General features: G+C 42.4%; 1 protein-coding gene across 5 annotated transcripts in view; it reads right to left on the minus strand.

Annotated features, from left to right (window-relative positions):
- Positions 1–21,197, minus strand: part of CSMD2 (CUB and Sushi multiple domains 2) — an 814,611-nt gene that overhangs the window by 657,383 nt on the left and 136,031 nt on the right. For all 5 annotated transcript variants that reach the window (XM_060205823.1, XM_060205822.1, XM_060205821.1 and 2 more), the window contains exon 3: positions 19,189–19,301. In XM_060205823.1, coding sequence (XP_060061806.1) covers positions 19,189–19,301 — 113 coding nt within the window. The remainder of the gene's footprint in view (positions 1–19,188; positions 19,302–21,197) is intronic.

Here is a 21,197-nt window from a genome sequence, read left to right on the forward strand (position 1 = left end):
GTCCCCTGCTCCCCACCTGCAGGGGAGTCGCTTCACAGGTGATGAAGCAGGTCTGCAGGTATCTGTCTTTCTCTCCCCTTCTCTGTCTTCCCTTCCTCTCTCCATTTCTCTCTGTCCTATCCAACAACAACATCAATAATAACTACAATAATAAAATAACAACAAGGGCAACAAAAGGAAATAAAGAAAGAAAAAAGAAAAAAATTTAAAAAGCTTCTGTACAGCAAAAGAAATCACTACCCAAACCAAGAGACCCCTCACAGAATGGGGTCATATGCCATACATCAGACAAGAGGCTAATAACCAAAATATATACAGAGCTTGCCAAACTCAACAAGAAAACAAATAATCCCATCTACAAATAAAAAGAGGACATGGACAGAATATTCACCACAGAAGAGATCCAGAAGGCCAAGAAACACATGAAAAAATGCTCTAAGACTTTGGTTGTCAGAGAATTACAAATATAGACAACAATAAGACACCATTTCACTCCTGTGAGAATGTCATACATTAGAAAAGGTAACAGCAGCAAATGCTGGAGAGGTTGTGGGGTCAAAGGAAACCTCCTGCAGTACTGGTGGGACTGTAAATAGGTCCAACCTCTATGAAGAACAGTCTGGAGAACCCTCAGAATGCTAGAAATGTACCTACCCTATGATCCTGCAATTCCTCTACTGGGGATAGATCCTAAGGAACCCAACACACTCATCAAAAAAGATCTGTGTGTGTATATATATATATGTTCTTAGCAGCACAATTTGTAATAGCCAAAACCTGGAAGCAACCCAGGTGTCCAACAACAGATGAGTGGCTGAGCAAGTTGTGGTCTAGATACACAATGGAATACTACTCAGCTATTAAAAATGGTGACTTCATCATTTTTAGCTGATCTTGGATGGAGCTTGAAAAAGTCATGTTAAGTGAAATAAGTCAGAAACAGAAAGATGAATATGGGATGATCTCACTCTCAGGCAGAAGCTGAAAAACAAGATCAGAAGAGAAAACACAAGTAGAAGCTGAACTGGAGTTGGCATATTGCACCAAACTAAAGTACTCTGGGGTGCGGGGGGGGGGGGATTACAGGTCCAAAAAGGATGATAGAGGACCTAGTAGTGGTTGTATTGTTATAAGGAAAACTGAGAAATGTTATGCATGTAAAACTATTGTATTTACTGTCGAATATAAAATATTAATTCCCCAATAAAGAAATTTAAAAAAAAAAAAAAGGAAAGGCTTCTCTCATAAGGGAATGTTTGAACAGAGTCCTTAATGAAGTGAGAAACAACTATAGGCCTCAGGGCAGATCAATACAGGCAATCTCGATGGGTCACCAGGAGATCCTGAGGCTGAAACAGGCTTGGCTTACCCATCGCTCTGCTGCCTCTACTTTACCACTCCGGCCATATGAGATGTATAACTAAGGATCAAACCTAAGGCCTCAGGTTTGTGAAGCATATGCTCAAACAGCTAAACCAACCTCCTTAGTCCACTCTACATCACAAGGTTAACTCTTGTTAAATTATTTTACAAAGACATTAGTAGCATCCACATTACTTCTAAAATAAGTCTGGATAAAATTTTTGATGTAGAGGCAGGAGATGAAGAGCCGGTAGGAAGGATCAAAAAGCAGGAAAGTGGAGCAGTAAAACAGCTCACTTGACAATCTGTCACTCTGCCATGTGTGAAACCCAGGTTTGACCCCCCCACCACCACCACCACCACAAAGAAGGAAGTTTAGGTGCTGTGATGTCTTTCCTTCTCTATTTCTGAGTGTCTCATTCTCTTTATCTGAAAAAGTCAAGCCTGAAGACAACAACAACAAAAAAGTTTACATCTTAAGCTGGTCAGTGACACACCTTTACACCTTGTTGAGTGCACATATTATCTTGTGCAAGGACCCAGGTTCAAGCCCCTGGTCCCCACCTGCAGAAGGGAACATCACAAGTGAAGAAGCAGGGTTGCAGGTCTGTCTATCTACCTATCTGTCTATCTATCTCTTTCCCTTTCTCTCTGTCCTATCAAAAAAGAAAGAAGAGAGGAAGGAAGGAAGGAAGGAAGGGAGGGAGGGAGGGAGGGAGGAAGGAAGGACAGAAGGAAGGGAGGGAGGGAGGGAGGGAGGAAGGGAGGAAAGAAGGAAGGAAGGAAGGAAGGAAGGAAGGAAGGAAGGGAGGGAGGGAGGGAGGGAGGGAGGAAGGGAGGAAGGAAGGAAAGAAGGACAAGGTCACAGACAGTGATGATGACCTCAGGAAAACAAAGATGGGGAAAGAGTACAGGCCTAAGCAATGTTTCAGCATTGGACTGCTGGCCCACATGATCCTCCATGGGCCCTTCTTCCTGTGAGGCAGAGAGAGGTGGGAGGGCAGCCTCTAGGAACTACATGGGACTTGTTTGGGTAAGGAACACAGAATGGAGAGGGCCTTTGAAACACTGGGCCTTTAAATCCATGCATGACCCTAATGTGCATGTAATCTTAGGAAAGTAACTAACCTCTCTGGACCTGGCATTCCTTATCTTCTATCATTGCCAGAGAGGGGTGACATATCCCTGTCTGTAAAGCTCCACTGCATTGTGCATACAGTGGTTTCTATACCTCAGAGGCCCTGGGCTTATGAATCCTGTGGCTTGTGTGAGTACACGGAAACACAGGACAGTGAAATATCTCCCATTACATTAGCAGGATAAAAAGAGGAAGGATGGAGCTGTAATCTGCTCACAGCTTATTCTCCAAATCGGGGTCTCCCAGCTAACAGGGCAAGTGCTTTTCTCTCCTGCTGTTAAAATGAAATATCAATGGTTTCAACCCTCAATTATTCACACTAATGAAGTGGAGGGCCGGGAAGAATAATCCAAAACACTGGCTAATCTCCCTTGAATGATCAATTAATGGGATGGGGTGGGATTAGAATATTTAATCTAATATTTCTAATTGTAAGTATGCTCTCTCTGCTAATGCTTTGTTCAGGGGTTGGGAGAAAAGTCACCCCAAAAATGAGCCAGTGGGGAAAACACAAGGCCTCTGAACCTCTAGAGCTGGACTCGGTGGAGAAAGTTCTGAAGGGTCACCTGTCCTAAACCCTTAAGAGGAAGACAGATGTGTGTTCAACTACGGTCACTGTCAGAGAATCCATAGGGGCCCCTCCCACTCCCACTGAAATGAGAACAGTCCCACTCCATTCTCTAGCTGGTGGCATTTTGGGATCCATTATAATAGAGGATGGCAATAGCCCTGAGCCAGCAGGGTATGAGTTCTATGGGCTCCCCTGCCTGGGACACAGACACTGGAGGAAAGATCAGAATCGAGGGCATTTATCAGCTGAAGACCTGTGCTAATAGGTGCTAAACAGAGTTCAATGCAGAAAATTGAGAAGTAATGAGACTTGGAGCCCAGCAAGTAAATTAAGAGGTGATCACACTGCCAGCCTGCTGAGAGCCATCACCTGAATGCTGAAGAGGAACCCAATGGTCAGAGTCAGGGTAGAGAAAGAGGTCGGAAAGATGAGTCCAGCCCAAGTAAGAATGATTACAGGCTCAAGAATATGTGGCGATTAAACCCTATCCTACATACATCCTCTTCTGACCTGGCACTTCCGCCTCAGGAGATATATAGGACAGTTCTGTGATTAGAGAATAGCTAGATCGAACTGCATCCCCTCTCATCAATAAAGACTGAACTGCATTCCCAGCTCAAAAAAAAACAAAAAAACATAGGAACACCCAGAACCAATCAAATACTTAGAGGAAACTATTGGCAGAACTCTTTTCCATCTAAGTTTAATAGGCCTCTAACAGGAACAAACAAACTGTTTTTAAGACTTGTGAGAAATATGTTGGTTATGTTTGGAAAGTGGGAGGATAAGGATACAGAACTCTGGTGGTGGGTATGCTGTGGAACTATACACTGTAATATTACAATTTTGTAACCTACCACTAATCACAAAATAAAATAAAATAAATTAAAAAAAAGAATATGTGGCTACTTTATTAAATGGATCTAGGACATGCGTGATTTCTCTAATGTTAGTATTTTTTAAACTGAGATGGCTTTTGTAGTTGATGACAGCCTCTACTTTAATTAACTATATTTCTTCTTTCTTCCTTTCTTTTACTGACACCACAGTTATCACTGGAGCTGGGTGCCTACATGATCAATCCACCACGCGTAGCAGCCATTTTTCCTTTTCTAAATTTTGTATTTGATAGGTCAGACAGAAATTGAGAGGGGAGGGGACAGAAACATAGAGAGAGAAAGACACCTACAGCCCTGCTTCACCACTCATGAAGATTCCCCCTTGCAGGTGAGGGAGTAGGGGCTCAAACCTGGGTCCTTGCACAAAGCAATGTGTGCACTTAACTGGGTGTACCACCACTCTGTCCCTATTTCTTCTTTCCTAATGATACATCAGATATGACTGCACCATACTACCAAAGGCAGCTTAGATTCAATGAAATTTGGCTCCAGATACCTTTTTTATTTTTCTATCTGCGTCTTTTACATTGGATGAAATGGACCTGTTTATCTACTCCCTTATTTGCTGATGGGTCTCAGAAATATTATGGGTTCAGTTCCAGACCACAAAAATAGAATAAGCACAGCTGTAAAGTGAGTTGAATGAAAAATTTGGTTTCCCAGTACACATAAAGGTTATGTTTACACTATACAGTAGTCTATTAGGCATGTAATAACATTATCTTTAAAAATGTATATACTTTAATTAATTAAATGTGACAAGAAGTGAGCACATGCTGTTGGGGAAATAGCACCATCAAACTTGTTCCATACAAGACTGCTACAAACGTTCAATTTGTAAAAATTGCAGCATCTGTGAAGCAAAGCACAATAAAGCAAGGCATGCCTGTAATCATCATTTACTGAGCACCTATCATGCGTCAGGCTCTATGACAAGAACAGCAGTGAACAGTCATTCTGGGAACAGGGAGATAGCTCACCTGGGAGCAAATCCACTTTGCCATGTGCACAACCAAATAGGAGGAGGCTTTGGTTCTCTCTCTCTCTCTCTCTCTCTCTCTCTCTCTCTCTCTAACTTTAAATGTCAGCCTGGTGCAGTGGACCCCCAGTGAGAAAAATACAAGACAAAAACAAGGAAGCCAACATAAATGATTCCACACTCCTTTTCCATGACTGTTTCTTCCTCAATAGACTCTGCCAGAAACCCCTGGCCTGCATTGCCTCATTTGTCCCCAGTGACAATCCCATGAAGTACAGGCATCAGTGCTGTTGCCATCACAGAGGAGGTCACGGAAGGTCAAGGACCTGCTCAAAACCCCATGCTGGCTACTAACTGGCTGGACTGGGGGAACATTTTTTCCTCCAACCCCCAAGCCTGTAATCTCTGTACTCTAGTGCAAGTTCCAGCTGTCCAGAGACACATGTAGGAGGGGAGAGAAGCTGACTAGTACAGGACAGAAAATACATGGGTAGCACATGTGGTGGAAGGAGACACTGTGTACACAGATAATAGAAACTTCAAAGAAAGACTGTGCACCAGAGGCAACATTTGGTTTTCATTTAAACAGAGATTACAATGGGGTAAAGGAGGAAGACAAGGCTGGCAGGGTGAGTGAGGGCTATGAGAAAGAAAAAGGCTTGGGAGAAGGAATGCCATGCAAATAAGTGATAAGTGGGAAGACAGTGCATCTGAAGGCCAGACAATGTCCAGCAAAACTGGAAGGAAAAAATAAAATGGGTGGAGTTCTGGCTGATGTCACTGCTTCTATCCCAGAAGTAATAAGGGAATTTTAAGTGAAAACTCTTACAGTCCTTGCATCCCAGAATCTAATGATTTCCCTGATCTTTGGACAATAAGTTACTATAGAATCTTAAGAGGAAGGTTCTCGTGAAAAGTTGCCGCCCAGGTTGAACTATGGAAAAGGGTACCCAACCAGCAGGTTGGTGAAGAATTAAAACCAGGGCAGGGAGCAAACAGCATAGTGGTTATGCAAAGGGACTCTCATGCCTGAGGTTCCAAAGTTGTAGGTTCAATCCTCCATACCACCATAAGCCAGAGCTGAGCAGTGCTCTGGTTATAAAAAATAATAATTAAAACCAAGTCTATATTCGATCCACTCAGCCATATGCTCGCAACACTACAGCCTCTCTTAGGTGGCTGCATGTGCTAATTTGTACAAAAGCCCTACATAGACAAGCAGTGAGGGATCTAGTCTAGGAGACACAAGTACTAGTCTCTGTTGCAGTGTCTCTCCAGTTTACCAAGCCCTGGGCTAAATTATCCTGATGACAAGAAATAAAAAGGCAGCAGTCCTTATTCTTAGAAAGCCAACAGGTAAGGGTCGGGTGGTAGCACATGGCGCAAAGCCCAATAACCAGTGTAAGGATCCCTGTTGGAGCCCCCTGGCTCCCCACCTGCAGGGGGGTCGCTTCACAAGCGGTGAAGCATGTCTGCAGGTGTCTATCTTTCTCTCCCCCTTTCTGTCATACAACAACAACAACAGCAGTAACAACAACAAGGGCAACAAAAGGGAAAAAATAACCTCCAGAAGCAGTGGATTCTAGTGCAGGCACTGAGTCCCAGCAATAAACCTGGAGGCAAAAAAAAAAAAAAAAAAAAGCCAACAGGTTTGACAAAAGGTCTTATCAGGGGAAATATTTTTTTCCACTTAACACAAAGCACAACAGGTCCTATTATGACCGTTTCCTATTATTAAGCACCTACTATGTGCCAAGTGTCGTGCTATGTGATTACTATCCTTCTCATTAATTCTAATAATGTCATAAAGAGAAAAAAGATTATTCTATTTTCCACTGTGGGTTCAGTGTCACACAGTAGGGACAGACTGGAGCTTGATCTCCAAAAACCTAACTAGACATTGAGAGAAATTTCATCAGGGAGTTGGTATTTACTGAATAGAGACTTTGTACCAGGCAATTCCCATACATTAACCTTTTCAGTCCTAATTAAAACCCTTTTAGTTGGGTGTAAAAGAAGAAAGAAAAAGGAAGAAGGGAAACGGAAGGGGAAGGGGGAGGGGGGAGGAGGAGGGAGAAGAAGAGGAGGAGAAGGAGAAGGAGGAGGAGGAGGAGGAGGAAGAGGAAGAGGAAGAGGAAGAGGAAGAGGAAGAGGAAGAGGAAGAGGAAGAGGAGGAGGAGAAGGAATCGGCACAAGGAGATCAAAGAGACTGCCATATAGGCTTCACAGCTAGCCAGGATTTGAACTGGTCTCTTTCTCACCTTTGTCCTTCTGTCTTGACTCACCCTCCAGAAGAGTTTTAGGCCTCAGAGTTCCTTAAAGGTAAGGGCCAATTCATAATTCATTCTTGTATCTGCAAAGCATCCTTTTGCACCCGGCACTGAGCAGGGCATTTGTTGATTGAATGAATGAACAAATGGAGACAGAGATGACAAGTGATGTACACCTTACCAGCTGCCTGAAAAGGTTCCGTCCTTCTCCGCACTGTGTCTTCCGCCATTCCAATGTGAAGAAGGTCAAGACTCAGGCATTTAGTTGATAACATGTTCCAACTATGCTAATACTCTTCCCAAAGGGGGAAAATATCACTATGCATGATGAACTGTTTGTGGGATTATTGGGGACGTGATATGAAATTCATCCTGATTCTCCACTTATTGAGAAGTGCTGCCCAATTTGTCTCAAATGTCACATCTCTATGTATTAATTTGCTACTCCACAGTACTGGTTGAAAGGAATGTTCACCAACTCCCAAGGCAGAGCCATGGGAGACAGAGCGGGCTCAGGCAGGAAGCACAGCCCGGCCCTCCTGGGCAGAGGAAATGGCACTCATAACCTTCCACCCCAGAGGAGGTCTCTGCAGGCCTGCTGTTATGACCCGGAGTGGCCAGAGTGGTGCAAATTGCATACTCTGTATACATATATTTGTCGAATTGCTTCCATTAGCCCAATTTTGAGTTGTCTGCATAATGTCCTAGAACTGGGAAACTCTTTTTCAGAATGAGGAAATTGAGAGGCTGAGATTCTGAGAGGGGAATCAGCAGGTCTAATTACAAAAAGGAATAAAACCATGAGGGGTCCATTTCTGGACCCCAATTTCCTGTGTGCACAGTGGCATAATCACCTTCAACCCTGAGCTATTCCCAGAAGCAAGGAAAGTGCATTTATTACAAAGATCACTCCCATATCTCTCCCAGGAGAGCAGAAACAGGAGGCTCCATCTTTGTCCCTCTGTCCTTTGCAGATGTTTCTGTCTGACCCTGCTACACCAGGCTGTGGTTTTATTTAGAGACCATCACTAGCCTTGCACTGGTAGGGAAGCACAGTCAAGTGTTGTCTAGAGTCTACTGAGCAGGTTATTCACATCTGAAGCTCTACAGTCCACCACTCTGATACATGAAGAAGAGACCAGGACCAGACTAAATCCATGAACTTGGACTCACTTGTTCCAACCTGCCATATGACAGCACTGATCACCTCCTGTCCATGCCAAGCATGTTCTCTCAGGCTATGCCTGGGGCTCCTGGATGGGGGAGGCACACTAAGCTCCTTCACCAAGAGAGCTGCAACCTGTTTGCAGAAACCCTCCATATGACTAAGATTATATGCAAACCTCAGAAACCAAGGGGCCAGGGCTGTGACCCACCTATGGGACTGATGCATCTCTCTTCCATCTCCAGAAACAGCCCCAGGCAAGTCAGGCCAGGCTGAGGGAATATTCATTAATTAGTGACATTTCTTTAGTGCTGTTGATCTACCAGGCACTTTACTGTGTACATCGTGGGGGCTCAGGCTTTCTGCTACAACAGTTCAATGAAGTACTATTCTTTATAATATTGATTTTGCCTCTGAATGCCTGCACTATTAATCCACTGCTCCTAATGGCCATTCTTTCAATTTTTATTGGATAAAACAGAGAAATTGAGAGGGATGGGGAGGATAGAGAGGGGGAGAGAATGATAGGCATTTGCAAACTGCTTCACCACTTGTGAAGTGACCCCACTGCAGGTGGGGAACCAGGGACTTGAACCGGGATCCTTGCACAGGTCCTTGCTTTGTACTATGTGTGCTTAACCCCTTGGGCCACTGCCAGGCCACCTGAAGTATTATTGTTACCAAGATTTCAAAGGTACAGAGACCAGCACTGGAGAAATGACTTTCAAGTGAGTGAGCAACAGAGAGGGAATTTGATTTCAGATATATTTGAACCTGGTCCCTAAGGTCTCATTACACCAGGTCACTTCTTTCCTTGTGGCTACCAGGGAGTTCTCCACAAAGGGACCCTCATTCTTCTGGATTCTATGTGGGGATGATAAGTGGAAGAATAAATCTCATTTTTAAGGGAGCTCCAAATATTTTGATAATAAGCTCCTATGAACAGATCTAGCTGTGCAGAAATACTTGTTTTGAGATCTAGATGTTAAACAGATCTAACAAACTGAGACACAGTCTTCATAGAGTGGGGTTCTCTCCTTTGGGAAGTGTCAGAGTGGCTGCTCAAGATTAATCTTGCTTAAATGGAAAGGGGCAGCCAGCATTAGGTATTAAAAACCTGCAGAGGTTCTTATCTGACTGACATTTCTGATATGCTTCTAAGTCTTGTTTGCCTACTAGTCAGTATGGAACAGACAGAAACAATGCCGTTGTGTTATCTTTTGAGAATTGTGTGTGGAGAGGGTAGGAGGTTAGTGGGGAGCAGAAGTAGATGTATCATGGAGAGACACAGGGCAGGAGGCAAACAAAGGAAAAAGAGGCTTGCATACACTCAGAGAAGGATACAGCAGGATGTGTAGTGAGCAGCCTTGGGTCAGAGACAAGTCAGAAAAACCATGACAAACACTCTGAATTACAGAGGGCTTTACGAGTGAAATTTTTAAAACACAACTCTAAAAGGAGACAGACATTTAAAAGACATGATCTTGGCATGGCAAAGGCCCTTGCAATCATGGCACCAAAGGTACATCATGAAAGGAAAAAAAAGTTAAGATCAGTAGCATAAGAACTGAAAATAAGTCACATCAAAAGGAAGCTTGTGCTAATATATTTAATATGCAAATCACTTGCAGCAAAAAGATAAGAAAAAATACTAACACTCTAAATGAAAAGCAGACAGAGACCAGAACTGGCAATTTACAAAATGATATACAAATGGCCTGTAAGTGATGACAGGTGCCCGGCCTTCCCTATCATCAAAGAGATGCAAATTATAACAACAAGTGAGATTTCATTTTTCACCCATTTTAATCAATGAAACTCATTTAAAGCTCACCCACATGCAGTGTAGGTAGAGAGAAAATAGGCCCTTTCATACACAGTTGGTGGAGATGTATATCAGTATAACCTTTCTAAAGACACTGTGGAATTAGGTATTAAAATGTGAAATCTACTCACTCTCTGACCCAGCAACTGTACTTCCAAGAATTTATTCTAAGAGGATAATTAGATGAGGTTTTTCAGTTGTATGTACAAGGCTGGTCTTCACCTAAGCATTCACAGAATATGACTAGTCAAACAACTGTGGTATGTGCCAGCCACAATGGCTCCCTCACTGTTACTCATTAGGAAGGACATAATGGAGCTATTGGTGTTAATATAGAAATATGCTGACCTCATTAACCAGAGGACAGAAGTGTTCATATAATGCACACAACCCCAGCTGTACACAGATGTGGGGGGGGGCTGTCTAACTGTACATAGAGCAGAATGGCAGAGGTGAGGCTAGACCCTCCATAGTGGATCCTAGTGGATGGGCTGCCCTAGCTGGGCAGAGCAGGGAGTCAAGAGGTAGAAGAGAGGAAGATGATGGGGGTGAGGGCCCCAGGGATTTGTACTGAAAATAGAATGGCCAGACTTCACAAATACAAATACAGGATGGCCGGCTCAATTTGAATTCCAGGGAAGCCCTGGATGATTGTTTTCAGTCTAAGTATGCCCCATAAAATATGTGCATCATGGGGCCAGATGGTGGCACACCTAGTTAAGCGCTCACATTATAGTGTGCAAGGCCCCAGGTTCAAGCCCTTGAACTCCACCTGCAGGGGGAAAGCTTCAAAGTGGTGAAGCAGGGTACAGATGTCTGTCTCTCTCCCTCTCTATCTCCCCTCCCCCTCTTTATTTCTGTGTCTACCCAATAATAAATAAATAAATAAATAAAACTTTAAAAATATGTGCAGTATGATGAATAAAAATATTCACATTTTCCAAATTTGAATAATTAAATTTTAAATTATTTGAGCACCCTGTATTTATTCCCACAACCCTAGCAGAGAAACACTCCAGTCACTCTCCTGAGGTGGACCACACACGAGTGCGGTGACATTTGCCTGTCTGAAAGACCACTAAGCCAGTTTCCTAGGTGCTCCTCTCTCAGCCTCTGACTTAGCTCCAGTTTGCTGCAGTTTACTTGCCCTGGAAATGGAGTCCACAGTCATCATTCTACTCCAGTAGAGTTCGAAGGATAGGGAAGGAGAAGAGGGTCTTGAGAGCCAGAAAAGTCACATTAAAACTCCTAGCCATTAAGTAACCTTAGGCTGTACAGAAACTCTCAAGTTCCAGCTCATACATCTGTAAGATGGAGATAGCAGTGTCTGTCCAAGGGGCTGTCTTGGGGATTAAATGAAATAATGTATGTAAAGTGCCTGGCATACAGTCAGTGTTTAATACAAGTTGATCCCCTTCCCTCCTGTCCAGGGCCACAGTCCATGCTCTTGCTCCCGGGGATTACAAATCAAGCATCTCCTGTCATCTCAGGGTTTGACTACTGGCCTTTTTGATCTTTCCTTGAAGCAGCAGCTGCAGCTGTGAGCTGACACTCTTCACCTGACTTCACCTTTCTCCCGAAGACAGAGCAGCAGTTCAATTCCTTATCTGTACCTCTCACTCTCCAGTGAGGGTGGAGGAGGATCGCACTGGCTCTGATAGCAGACTTTCAGGGATGTCAGCCAAGGGGAGCTACTGAGAGCAGAGACCAGGGCCCTAATGTCAATTTGCAATGAGTATGGTGACATTCTCAGCAGAGAATATAAGTTAGCCATCTTGATGGGGCTCAGGTCGGGCTGGAAGTAGAACTTCCTACTCCTTAGTTTGTCTGTCTGCTTACTGTCTAGCAAGACTGACTAATGAGACTCTGAAATGGAGAGAGGGGCCTCCTTCCTAAAGGCCAAATCATTGCAGTCCCTTTGTCTACTAGATCTGGCTTTCCCCAGTAAGGACCAGAGAGATTAAAAGAAGGGGGTGGGGGAAAGGGCAAGAATCAGTATTAGAGCACAAGCCTTGCATATATGCAAGGCCCTATGTTTGTCCCAATAACATATATAACAAAGTTGCTGAAATGGTTCTCTGGTCTCTCTCTCTCTGGCATGAAAGTCTTTTGCATAACTGTTATGCAATTTCCCCAATCCAAAATTGTTTTCTTTGTTTATTTTTTTTTTTTTTACCAGAATACTGCTCAGCTTTGGCTTATGTGGAAGATTGAACCTGAGACTTTGAAGCCTCAGGCATGAGAGTTTCTTTATATAACCATTATCCTAATTATCTCCCCACTCCCAGATATAAATAAAATTCTCCTTGTGGTCTGCTCCTCCTCTTCCTCCCCTTCCTTCCTTCCTTCCTTCCTTCTTTCCTTCCTTCCCCTCCTCCTTCTTGTTATCCTCCTCCCCTGCAGCCACCACCATCATCATTCATCATTGTCATCATCATCATCATCACTAGCTTAGTGGCTGCTAGGCCTTTAAGCCTGCATGATGCCACTGCTCCCAGCAAGACAGAGAAATGAGAGACACCACAGCACTGCTATTGCACTTATGAGGCTTTCCCCTGGCATGGTGCTTCAATGTGGTGGCTAGGGGTTCAAACCCAGGTCCTCATACTTGGTAACCAGTAAGATATCTCCCCGGCACATAAATATTTAAAAAAAATTCTGTCCAAGGTCACCAGCTATAGTCCCAAGAAGCTAGTGTTTATCAGTAAATACCCAAAAATGAGAATATCTGATAGCCTGTTGGTAAACCCAGTAACAGAGAGGACACAGGCCACCACTTCAGTTTCAGAGATCACCCAGGGCTCATTCCAAATTGTAACTGCCCTTGTTGATTCCTTCCCTCCCCTCCTTGCCCCTCCCCCTTGCATGTTTCAATGGTCAGTGTAACTCACAAACTGCCCCATGGCAGCTCTAAACCAGATGAACTAGATTTGGCAGCAGCCACAGCCTTGGCTTCTCTATCCTGACATCTCTGTCAGCAGGAACACTGGCGAGTCCATTATATCAAGAGGCACAAGAACTGCTGAGCTGCAGAACTGGTGGAAACCTGTTTAGGTGACTGCAGGGGACTTCCTTGCTACAGTGCCTGCATGTACAGTCAGTCCAAGAGTTTGTCTTGCCAGCAAAAGAGTTTATCTTTTTAGTGTTCATAACTTAGAGATGTGGCACCGTTATGCAACTGAATTCATTCCTCTGCCCTGTCGGTCCTGTTAAAGAATACTGAACATTCTCACATCTGGGCTGGGCCACAAAAGTGAAACTAGTGGCCCATTGGTTTTTCTCATGCTCTGCAAACTTTTTTTGAGCCGAGGCCTGTTGTGAGTCTGATGGGCCCTCTGACTCGGCCTTATCCATCAGAACATTCTGCAGAGTCGGAGGTATTACACACCTGTCCAATATGGTGGGCACAAGTCATGTGCGTCACTGAACATCTGATATGCGGTCATGGCCACAAAGAATAAATTAAAGAATAAGTTAAAATAAATTTTAACTTTTATTCCATTCTGATTAGCTTATTGTTTGTTTTTTTCTTTATAAAATTTTTATTATTGATTTAATAAAGTTTACAATATCATAAGACTAAAGAGGTACAGTTAAACCCTGCATCCACCACCACAGTTCTGTACTCTCCCCATCTTTCGCTTTTTTAGATAGAGGCTTAGAAAGTAAAAGAAATGGGACTGGGTGATGGCGCACCTAGTTGAGCACAGGTTACAATGCACAAGGACCTGGGTTCAAGTCCTCAGTCCCCAATTGCAGGGGGAGAGCTTTGTAAGTGGTGAAGCAGGGCTGTAGGTGTCTCTGTACCTCTTGTATCACCCTCTTCCCTTTCAATTTGTGCCTGTATCTGTCCAATAAATAAATAAAGATTAGAAAAAGATTTAAAAAAGATTTAAGGGGGGGGGAGACACATGGTGGTGCACCTGGTTAAGTGCACACAGCATAAGGTGCAAGGACTGGCGCAAGGTTCCCAGTTTGAGCCCCAGGCTCCCCACCTGCAGGAGGGGGTCACTTTGCAAGTGGTGGAGCGAGTCTGCAAGTGTTTATCTTTTTCTGCCTCTGTCTTCCCCATTTCTTTCAATTTCTCTCTGTCCTAACCAACAACAACAACAAGGGTACAGCAACAATGGAAAAAAAAATAGATGGCGGCTAGGAGCAGTGGTGCAGGCACCTAGCCCCATCAATAACCCTGGAGGCAAAAGAAAAGAAAAGAAAAGAAAAGAAAAGAAAAGAAAAGAAAAGAAAAGAAAAGAAAAGAAAAGAAAAGAAAAGAAAAGAAAAGAAAAGAAAAGAAAAGAAAGAGAGAAAGAAAGAAGAAAGAAAAAGGGAAGGGGAGGGGAGGGGAGGGGAGGGGAGGGGAGGGGAGAGGAGAGGAGAGGAGAGGAGAGGAGAGGAGAGGAGAGGAGAGGAGAGGAGAGGAGAGGAGAGGAGAGGAGAGGAGAGGAGAGGAGAGGAGAGGAGAGGAGAGGAGAGGAGAGGAGAGGAGAGGAGAGGAGAGGAGAGGAAAAAGAAAAATGAAAGTAAAAGAAACCATAGCACTGGAATTCCCTTCAGTGCAGTGGGTGGCAGCTGGGCTTGAACCTGAGTAGTGTACATGGCAAAGCAGCACACTAACCAGGTGAACTATTTTTTATGGCCTCCACTTCATTTAATTTTTACTAGCACAACTCAACAGATTATTGGTCAGCAAATATTTTCTGGAAGAAGCCAGATAACAAATATTTTAGACTTTGCAAGACATGTGGTCTCTGTGGCAAGAATTCAACTTGGAAGTTGTAACGCATACAAACAAGTCAATGACAGTATGTCAACGAATGGACCTGGCTGCATCCCAATAAAAGTTTATTTACAAAAAATAAGCATGGTCTAGGTTTATCCAGGCCACAGTGTGTAGATTCCAATTCTAAATCCTTTCAGGGGGGTATCCTTATGTATTCACAGTTCTGTCATTAATTTCAAGGGGTATTTAGACAATCAGTGTCATTAATTTCAAGGGGTATTTAGGCAATTTTAGACTCTGCCCATAAATCCCATATTAGAACCTATGGCTTAAAATGGTCCTTAAAAATGTACCTTCAGATCTAGTGCTTGATGGTGTAACACATGGCATTGTTCTCCAAAGGAACCTGGTGTCAGGAATCACTGCTTGTTTCCTGAAGACTCATGAAGCAATTCCATAAGGTTTCAGACAAATATCTACAAGGACTGCTGAATAAGGACACATGAGGTTCCAGACAGGTCCCCCCTGCATTCCAGCTCTCCCCGGACCTCTGCAAGTACCAACTCTAATGTCACTGACTCATCTACATTGTCCCATCAACACAAACTATCACACCATGGTCAACAGACCCTGGAAGGAGCTCATGGTCAGAAAGACTCAAAAGGAAAAATTCTAGAGAAGCTTCGCAGAGTAGAAATACTATAGCTCAAACTTCCAAAGAGAATCAATTTGGGTTCAGACAGAATCAAGGAAAGTGATCAAAAGGACAAGTTGGATACAGCCCCCCACACACACAGTTTCTGAAAAACTTCCAGGCACCACTTTGCTTTTGGAAAAAGTCAACATCCACACCTATTTTTTTCCAACCAAAAGATATTCAAAGCAACTTTTAGTTTTCACAACCAAAAACACAAAGTAAAAATATCATTTGTTGTGTAACCATCAGGACAGAGACAGTGAGCATCCCAAGCATCAAACAGTACCTTCAAATTCCTTCCTTGTCTGTGTATTTATCTTAAGATTTCTACTTTTACTATGTGTCAGTTATTTTAGGCTTTGTGTGTGATTTGACATGATTGGGTAAGTTACTGGGGTAGGGGGAGACTCTAGGGTGCTCCCAATTTTCTCTAGATAAATTAATGGTAATTGCTTCCTCACTTTAGCCTATTTTGGCTTACAACAGGTTTCATGGGGTCGTACTGCTTTGGGATCACAGGGAAAAATATACAAAGAGAATCTGATTATCTTATTTTCAAAATAAATTGTTATCTCGGAAGACCTCATTTCAAAGAGAGGTATGTCTTTTTCAGTTCCTCATTTAAAGATGGCTAGAATGATGTCAGGAACCCTCAGTCAGAGCCTTGCGGAAATTTCTTCTGAACCACCTCAGGAACCTTTAGTGAAAAATGACTGGGACTTGAAAATAGGGTGATTATTTTATTTTCAAATCATTTTATGGAGATAAATAATGTTTGGGAGGAAAGTAGTCTCACAGTCTCTTGAATATATATATATATACATATATATACATATATATTCTGTCATAATATTTACATCTTCCTGTCATAATACTATTCTTGCATACATCTCTGTACATGTGTTATAATTCAGTAAAAAATGACTGGGACCACAACTCCATCATCAGGGCCCCATGTCAGGCAGTCCTTGGATTCCTACACAAATATGATGACCCTAAACGTCTAATAAGTCTCTCACCACCACTGCTCACTTCCATCAGGAACATCATCATAAGCATTCTTATTGGCCTTCCCAGGACCTTGCCCTCATTATAGAGTGGTAATGGTAAGAACTGTACTACTCTCTAACGGGAGGCTAGATCACTCTACCCTGCCACTCCAGGAAGACTGGTCCTGAAATGAGTGCAGCATATAATGTTCCCAGCTGTGACCAGGAATTGTGAGATCAGACCAATAGGGACTCAGAAGTTACAGAGGCTCCTGTACTAAATATATATACATATGTCCTGGATGAAGTGGATGAGGTAAACACAATTTTATTAATAGATTTTTTTTTCAAGATTCGTACATACTCTCTTCCCTAATTCAACTTTCTAGCCCTTTTCTCAACTCTGATATCATAATCTCAGACAATATTTTTGTCAAACTCCATGTTAGTCATCAAACTCAAACAAAAACTATGAAAGTCATGGGCCTCTAGGGACATATCTAAAATAGAGACTTCCACACTTCTTTCCACCCTGATTTTTTAATTATTATTAAAATTTTAATTATTTATTTATTTAATTTCTCTTTTGTTACCCTTTTGTTGTTGTTGTAGTTATTATTGTTGTTATTATTGATGTCATGGTTGTTAGATAGGACAGAGAGAAATGGAGAAAAGAGGGGAAAACAGAGAGGGGGAGAGAAAGACACCTGCAGACCTGCTTCACCGCCTGTTAAGTGACTCCCCTGCAGGTGGGGAGCCAAGGGTTCGAATCTGGATCGTTACACCGGTCCTTGCACTTTGCACCATGTGCACTTAACCCACTGTGCTACCAACTGACTCCCCACCCTAAGATTTCTATTATCAACTACTCTATTCCTATTTTTTGTTTCCTGTTTGTTCATTCATCATTTTGTCCTGCTTTATATCTTAAAGCCTTTCAGCTACCAAGTTGCAGATTTATTTTGATTCCATCCTAACTCCCCCAGGCAGATGAATTTACTGGTGTGTCCTGGAACATCATCTCTCCAGAGACCTACCTCATTAGGGAAAGATAGAAATAGGCTGGAGGTATGGATCGACTTGCCAATGCTCATGCCCTCTGGAAAAACCATTAAAGAAGCCAGAACTTCCACCTTCTACCTCCCAAAAGTTTGGCTCCATACTCTCAGTGGGGGAGAAGTGATAGGGGCTCTGAACTCCAACTCTATCAGGACCCAAAGAGAGAAGAAGAAAAAGGCAGGGTCATTTGGATGCAGTAATAGGTGTGTGTATGAGCTAGAAAGGAAGAGAAGACAGAACCATAGGGGGGAATAAAAGGCAAATATACACAAATATAGACAGACAGTTATAGAAGTAATGGTTAACCCATATATACAACCTTAGGAGTACTGCTGTGGCTTACAATGGAGGGAATAGGGATACAGAATTCCGGAGGTGGGAACAGCACAGAGCTGTACCTCTGTTATCTTGTAATTTTGTAAACCAAGATTAAAACACAAATAAAATTTAAAAAGAAATAGATTTAAAAAAATGACTGGGACCTTCTCAGGATTCCTCAATTACTCAGGCTAAAGCATTAAATTGTATGTCCCCTACACCACCACCAGCAGGGGGTAGATTTTTTTTTCCAAGGATTTGCCCTCTCTTTCCAGGTACTTTCCTACCCAAGACGGTAAAAGGGTATCTATTTCCATATTGCTAGAGCTTTATTCAAGACATCATTTATTCTTCAAGTTCTTGGTGACAAGGAAAAGAAAGCTTTTGAATAACTGGCATGCTTTACTAGGGTATTATGTCATTACTGTTATTAATTATCATTAGCAGTCTTAAAATGTGCCTATTAATGATCTCAACACAAAATAGTAATGTGGGTCTTAGCCAAGAGCAGCATAATTACCTATTAATGAGATGCAAATTTCCTAGGGAAATGACAGAGATCTAGAAGTACCACCTTCTGAACTAACATAATAAAGTTAATAATAATAATAGTGTGTAATCTGAAGACATTAGGGTTAATTTGAATGTTAACACCATACTTAAACAGGCTGAGAGAAGTGGAAATTATTTGCATATCTCAAACCAAGAAACCCTAATCCATGCTATGAAGGGAAAATTAATTGTTCTCTAAATGATATAAAACTGACTGTAGTCACTACATGGAACAGGAAAAAAAAATTACAGCTACTTATTTTCTTTCTTTTACTTAGGGCTTATATCTCTCTTATTTCCAAAAACAACCAGAGGTACCTTATACAATTAATCCCAGTAGGAAACAGATTTAAAAAAATAATAAATAAAAACACAACAAAACTCAGTTAAGGGGACAGAGAAGTAGATATTACCAGACCCTGGGGATAAACAATTGTGGCTGAATTCCAGTTTCCTGGAAACACAGCACGGACAATTTAAGTAACTGAGTTACTGTTTAGTAGCCAGCCTTGTTAGGACAGGCACAATCTGAGACTAAAGAAGCCCTTTCCTTGCAGCTGACAACAGCACAGTCCTCCCCTGGGCTATCAAACCCACTCTCACTTGTCAGGTTCCTGAGGTCTGAGCTGTAAGCTCCTACCTACCTTCATAGCTGGCGTGGAAACCCTGTGCACTGACCGCGTAGTCACTGAGGAGGCGCAGAGACAAGGTGGTGGCGGCACTGACAATGGTGGCTGGTAGCTGAAAACCTGTGAGCCTGAAAGACAAAGAGTTGCAATTTAGGGCACACACATCCCCTGGGAAACTACACATCTGTGGAGCATTTATTGTGTACCTGTTGGATGTTGAACTGGGCACTGGAGGCATATGGAAGAAACCTAATACTGGGCACATGCAAGATTCTCAACAGGATTCTCAGCACAGGTCATGGGAACCAGCTGTTTTTTATCTGTTGTAGAAACATGGGGGTCATTTCCCCAAATTCATGGTCTCTACTTAACCTGGAGCCCTGCTTCACTCCATGTTTCTTTTCTCCTCTTCTATTTTTTTTCTCATGCCTCTTCCTTTCCTAGCTGAGGTCCTCTGAGGCTATGGATAGACTCCCCTAACACATTTGCAACTCCTAAGTACCAACTGACAACATTTGTTCACATACTAAGGAAAATACATTCAATGCTGAGTAGCAGAAAGCAGAAATGTGGTCGCTTCTCACCACCGACTGTATTATTTAAAAGGAAATAGCTTCTTCTTTTACAAAAATGGTAAGTGGCTGTTATTTTTTAAAAGATGAAAGTGAGAAATAAAAACCAATGCAGTCTAGAAGTAATATTCTTGACAGCTGACATACAAAGAAATGGAAGGATCAATAGATGGGATCATACTCAATGAAATTTCTTACAAATGGGATCATGCTGTACATGCTTTTAAAATTAAAATGCTTAATATTTTCTTTTGCAAGTTAAGTCAAAGAACCTAGGGTGAAATGGAAGGAATTGTTGACCCTGACATAATGTGTTTTTAGCACTAGAGAAAATCATATTTTTATTTCTTCTAAAGCTGAGAAAATTAAATGATTAAGCTTCCAGTGAACACTTGACAATACATTTTAGGGGGAAATGTGCCCACTAAAGGACATCATGCTGGCCTCACTGGTGACTTGACAGTACATACCAGCGGTAATGAAATGTCCACTCTCCTGTCCACCTTGGCCCTTATACAATAGCTGAATGTGCAGCTGTGTCCTGGGGAGCACACATACTGTATTTAGGCAAGAGAAATCAAACATTTGCTAACGTCCGTCCATTGTGCAAAGTCCTGTCCTGAAGGAAGCCCTTGCCCTTCCCATCACTGTCTTAATCCTACTGGGTTCCTGTTAACTCAGAATAAACTTAGGGAAAACAGAAAAGTGACCAAACTATGAAAAAGATAAGATAGAACAAATTTCAAGGTCTTCTTGCCTTCTGGTGTTTTGTTTTTAAAAAATATATAGCAGCAGGGTAACTCTCCATTACCTATTTCTTCCACCCCTTCATCTCTCTGGCTCTATCTCCTTCATTTTATCACATGGATCAAAAGTTCATATGTAAAATAATAAAACCAAGCAGAGAAATAGCACAGAGGTAACAGAGGAGACTTGGACGTTTGAGGTTCCAGAAGTACCCACCGGGTTTAATCTCCAGTGCCACCATCATATGCCACAACTGAGCAGTACTCTGGTAGAACACTCACTCGCATTCTGAAAAATAATAATATCCGAGCGGGAGATAGCTCATCTAGTAGTCTACATTTTTTCATGGCTGAGGGCTGGGGCCCAACCCCAGCCACCACATGGGAACACCTGCACAAGGGAAGCCTCACCAGAGGTCAGTCAGTGCCATAGTGTCTCTCCTTCTCTCACTCCCCTTTCCTTCGCCACCTTACATTTTATCTAAATAAATAAATAAGAATTCATTGTGAATGGTGGAACTGTGCAAATCTGAAGCCCCAGTGGGAAAAATATGATGGCAAACTAATAATACTAAGAGTAACAATAAAGTAATAAAACCATCATGTCAGAAGGAAACAAAATTATTTGTAAATCACCTTATAATGGAGAAAATATTTTCTAGCATGACATGTTCAGAGGACTCCTTTATGTAGTTCTACCTTCCCA

The sequence above is a fragment of the Erinaceus europaeus genome, chromosome 13 (assembly GCF_950295315.1).
Source record: "Erinaceus europaeus chromosome 13, mEriEur2.1, whole genome shotgun sequence".
In the NCBI taxonomy this organism is placed as follows: domain Eukaryota; kingdom Metazoa; phylum Chordata; class Mammalia; order Eulipotyphla; family Erinaceidae; genus Erinaceus; species Erinaceus europaeus.